The sequence below is a fragment of the Pediculus humanus genome, genomic scaffold (assembly GCF_000006295.1).
Source record: "Pediculus humanus corporis 1103172107391 genomic scaffold, whole genome shotgun sequence".
NCBI lineage: Eukaryota > Metazoa > Arthropoda > Insecta > Psocodea > Pediculidae > Pediculus > Pediculus humanus.
The window spans coordinates 208277-213407 of record NW_002987017.1 but is presented as its reverse complement, the minus strand read 5'-3'; the positions used below and the strand labels follow the sequence as shown (position 1 = coordinate 213407).

The following is a 5131-nucleotide window of genomic DNA, read 5'->3' as shown; positions in this document are numbered from 1 at the left end:
TGGCACAATTCTCTCACTTCATCTATGTCGGACGGACAGAGAAACCTTAATTGAACGTTATTTAAACTGCATAAAGGAACAGGTTTCTTCATTAAGGAATGATCAGGCACTGACAACACTTCGATATCTGTTGTTGTTTTTGTTGTTGTTGTTGTTGTTGTTGTTGTGGTGTTGGTGGACCTGTCATGTGATGTACTCGTCAAAGACGTCGGCCCTAATATTTTCTCTTTTTCAATATGCCTGCAATGAGAGAGAGAGAGAGAGAGAAAAATCATTTTATGTTTTTTTTTTTTTTTTTTTTTCGTTTGACATTTTTATAATAAACAAAAATGAGAGAAAGAGAGACATTTTGGCGCCTCACCTACAATTTTCCATTTTTTTTTTTTTTTTTTTTTCAAAAATTTATTATTTTCATTTAAAAAATACGCTTTTCAATATAAAATTTATTATTATTATTATTATTGGATCCTTAATCAGGTTGAATTTAATTTTAAATCCCCCAAATGAATAAAACTGAAAAGGCTATATTGGTAAAAAAAAAAAAAAAAAAAAAAAAATTATTTATAAGAAAAAAACCGTTATTTTTAAAATAAATTCAGGAGACATAATTTTACGGTATTTTGGCGCGCCCATTTTACGTTACCACGAATAAATAAATAATGTATATCAATTTTTTTTTTTTTTAAAGTAGTTTTAATAAATATCAAATTTAAGTAACATCTCTAAAAATAAATAAATTATGTCGTTGATTAATTATGATGTTCACGCAAATAAATAAAATAAAAATAAATCGTTATTTATATACAAATTAATAAAAAAAATGATATTCCTAATTTTATTTGTACACTCGCGAAAATAAATATTTTTCGTACTCATTCTTTTATAATGCGGACACCACACGATGTGTGCAGTTAACAACTGAACATTTATTTCGATTTAGTCCCAAACTAAGCCCCCCCCCAGCCCCCCAGCCCCCCAGAAAACCGTTGAGAAATCAAAAACTTGCGTGCCACCGCTAAGTTTTATTTATATTTTGTTTTCATTTTTTTTTTTTATTAAAGTGAGAGCATAAATTTATTTTTTATTTTTTAAAATATGTATATCAATTATTTTCATTTATTTAATGGTAAAAATTTAATAACAAAAAAATGAGAACAAGCAGAATTGAAAAAAATGTTTAAATTTCAAAAGTTATTTTTATATTTGTTCAGTATGAATAATAATAATAATAATAAAATTTAAACTATTCTACATTTTCATTTTAGAATTAATTGGAAGAATAGAAAACCGAAAACAAAAAAAAAAATTTGTTTTGAAATTTTTAAAGTTAAAATTTTTAAATGAAGTTTAAAGCTTAAAAAAATTTAACGAATATAAACAATGTTTTCCCACTATCAATATTCTCAATACTGATAAGTAATAATAATGCAAATAATTTTAAATCTGAAACTTTTATGAAATTTTTTTATAATTAAGAAGAAATTTTAAGAAAAGTTTAAGATAAATAAAGTCGATAAAGAATAAAATTTTTAAAACCGGTTTTTTTTCGAAATAAAATTTTCATTATTCGATCACATCACAGTCAAAATTTTAAACAAAAAATGATTTTATCAAATTGATATTTTATGTTTTTTGTAAAATTTTATGTGCCATAAATTTATTGTTATGTATAATGCATTTAAATAAAAAAAAACTCATACAGGCAATTTTTAATAAATAAAATAAAAAATTTATGAGATAAATAAAGGAAATAATTAATTATTGCAACATAACTAATACAATATTATTATATACAAAGCTAATGATAATTGCGACGAGTGATAAGGATAATAATGTACTCTTTTCTTTTTTTTTTTTTAAATGAAAAATAATAATAACATACCAAGAATCCAAGCCTGCCATTCACCTTCCACGAATGTGAATTATTAATTATGATTAACTGTCAAACATTTTGTTACATTATTTATAAAATCGATTTCAAAAAATACTTAATGTTTTGTAAAAATCCATGTTTTACACAGAGAAATGTTCTGTCGTCTGCTAAATAATTTGACAACTGCAAATTGCATATATTTCACTATTTAAAATAATACTCGAGTATTATCAACATGAATGACGATGAATGACTTGTTAAAGATTTAATGAAAAATTCATTAATTATTATAATTAATTAATGTAACGAAATTAATTTTACAATTAATTAAAATTTAACTTTTTGATTTATATATTTCAAAAAAAGGTCACCGAGGGGGGTACACTCAAAGTCACCTTTGTTAAAGTATTTTTTTTGGGCCCCTTGAAAAAAAAATTTTTAATTGGGGGAAAAAAAAAAAAAAAAAAAAAAAAAAATGATTAGAAATTTATTTTTAAGAAATACATCAATAAAATGCACGTTAAAAAAAGAAATAAATTTAAAACAAGCTAGGTATTTTACACAAATATATAGGCAACGTCGTAAAAAACTTTCATTGAGGTAATTATTTTTTCAATGAAGTATTTTCATTCAAAATTCTATTTAAAATCATTGATTAAATTTTAAAAAAACGATTACAGACAAAGCAGTATTAATTTTTTTGATTCTTCAGCAACTATAAATAATAATCTGCATCGCAGATCATATTGTAATTATCCGAGTCACTTTAAAGTTACACTACCTGCTCTTTCACCTACCATGGAAAGTGGTACAATAATTAGCTGGGAAAAAAAAGAGGGTGATAAATTAAATGAAGGGGATCTTTTAGCAGAAATTGAAACAGATAAAGCATCGATGGGATTTGAAACACCAGAAGAAGGATATTTGGCAAAAATTTTGGTGTCTGCTGGAACTAAAAATGTTCCAATAGGAAAGGTTCATTCTTTTTCTTTAATTTTTCTTTTTTTTTTTTTTGAAATCGCTAAATGAAAAAAATAATTAACTACCTTTTTAGTTTTATGTCATGTTTAAATTTCAATTATTTCAAAAACTGTTTTAAATTACTTTTAAAACTTTTTTTTTATTTAAGAAAATATCATTTTACTTACTTTTAGTTGGTTTGCATAATAGTTTCCGATCAAGCTGATGTAGATGCTTTTAAAAACTTTGTCAGCACTGAATCTGATAAAACTGAAGAACCAGATTCCAAAAAATCAGATGTTAAAGAATCTCCTACAGTGACCTCTTCTACATCATACCCTCCTCCTCCTCCTCCTCCATCTTCTCCTTTGCCACCTTCATTTCTGGAATCTTCTGCAAATACACAGAATCGAGTGTACTCCAGTCCACTGGCAAAAAAAATTGCTTCCGAGCTGGGATTGTCACTGGAGGTAAAATCATTTTGTTAATAATTATTATTATTCTTTTACAACCAAAAAATATATATTTATGTCTTGTTGAATAATTTAAATAGAAATTAGGTTCTGGAAGTGGAATACATGGATCTATTAAAGCTCCAGATTTACAAAACTTTAAATCTCTTAAAATTTCACAACAGTCTGTTACACAACCGGCATTCGAAGAATTAACTTCATCAAATGCTCAAAGTGTTCTTACTCAACATTTTTCTAAGTCTAAACAGGTTTGTTATAAATAATATTGTACTTGTAAAAAAATTTTTCTTTATTGTTTTTTAAACACACATTATTTTTTCCAGACTATTCCTCATTATTATCTTAGTACAGAAATTAATATTGATAACACTGTCGATATGAATACTAAAATAAATAAGTTAAAAGAAAAAGACGGGATTTCTCTTAGCCTTAATGATTTTATCATTAAAGCGACAGCATTAGCTTGCAAACAAGTTCCAGAAGCAAATTCATCTTGGCAGGATACTTTTATTAGACAGTAAATAATTTAATAAAAAAGCTATTTTGATTTTATTGAAAATGAGAAGAGAAAAAAAATAAATTCTATGCACATATTTAAAATTTGCAGATTTAATAATGTCGATGTGAATGTGGCTGTTATTACTGAAAATGGTTTACTGTTTCCGATTGTATTTAGTGCAGAAACCAAAGGTTTAAATAGCATAAGTACCGAAGTGAAAGAATTGGTCGCTAAAGCAAGAGAAGGAAAATTAGATCCTAATGATTATCAGGTAAAAATTTTTTTTATAATTTATACTGTTATAATACAATGCACACTAATACTCATAATCTTTTATCCAGGGAGGAACAGTTTCAATAATTAATTTAGGAATGTATGGAATAAGTAATTTTTCAGCCATTATTAATCCGCCACAGGCTTGTATACTTTCAGTAGGTTCAAAATACAAAAAAGTTGTACCCCATTCTAAAAGTGATAAAGGGTGCGTTTTTTTATTTATTTACTTATTTTTATTTTCCCCATATTTTTTTATTTTTTCCTTAAAAAGTTATTATTATTATTTTTCAGTTATAAAATATCGGATTATTTGTCTGTAACGCTAAGTTGTGATCATAGAGTATTAGATGGTGCAGTTGGAGCTCAATGGGTGTCGGTATTTAAAAAATATTTAGAAAATCCCGATTTGATGTTGTTGTAAGAAAGAAAAAAAGAAAAATGAATTAATTGAAAAAATCATTGGGCCTTACAATACATTTAGTGCTGTAAAGCAATAGGCTAGACAATAATTTGTTAAAGACTAAAAATAATTCACAATTAATTTAAAATTTAAAAAAAAAAAACAAAAATTATGGTATGGTGATTGCAATCGTAATTGTAAGGTAAAGGTATATTTTAATTTATTTTAAATTATTATTTTATAATATTTAGTTGTTTTAGTTTTTGGCACTTTTTACAATTTAGTCCCTATTCGATATCCAAAAATATATTTTGGAATCCTTTTCTTGATTAATTTTGCTATTTTTGATATTTTATACAATCCCCCCCCCCCTGCCTTATTCGAGTTGGGTAAAAATTTGAATATTTTTTATGCTTATTTTTTCACTATTATACCTTTCATGAGAACAAATTCAACTATTATGTAATTATTTATCGTCAAAGTAATATATTTAGTAACAGGAACTTTTTCTTTAACTGTACTCAATGCTAGAAAATTGTTTTTTAAGTTTTTCCAGAGTGTCCTATTGAGTAAAGTAAAAAAAATTAGTATAGTACATTTTTTCAGAACTTTTTTCAATCACCATAACTCTATAACTATGGCGTTTGCCG

At 25.4% G+C, this 5131-nt stretch overlaps 1 protein-coding gene across 1 annotated transcript; it reads left to right on the top strand.

The window, feature by feature from the left end:
• Positions 1-2671: 2671 nt before the first annotated feature.
• Positions 2672-4502, top strand: Phum_PHUM042350 (Dihydrolipoyllysine-residue acetyltransferase component of pyruvate dehydrogenase, putative; the record flags this gene model as incomplete). The annotated part of the gene is made up of 7 exons (XM_002423155.1): positions 2672-2848; positions 3028-3303; positions 3387-3554; positions 3630-3823; positions 3914-4076; positions 4147-4286; positions 4373-4502. The coding sequence occupies 7 exons, from the start codon at positions 2672-2674 to the stop codon at positions 4500-4502; spliced, it is 1248 nt and encodes a 415-aa protein (XP_002423200.1).
• Between the last annotated feature and the right edge of the window lie 629 nt (positions 4503-5131).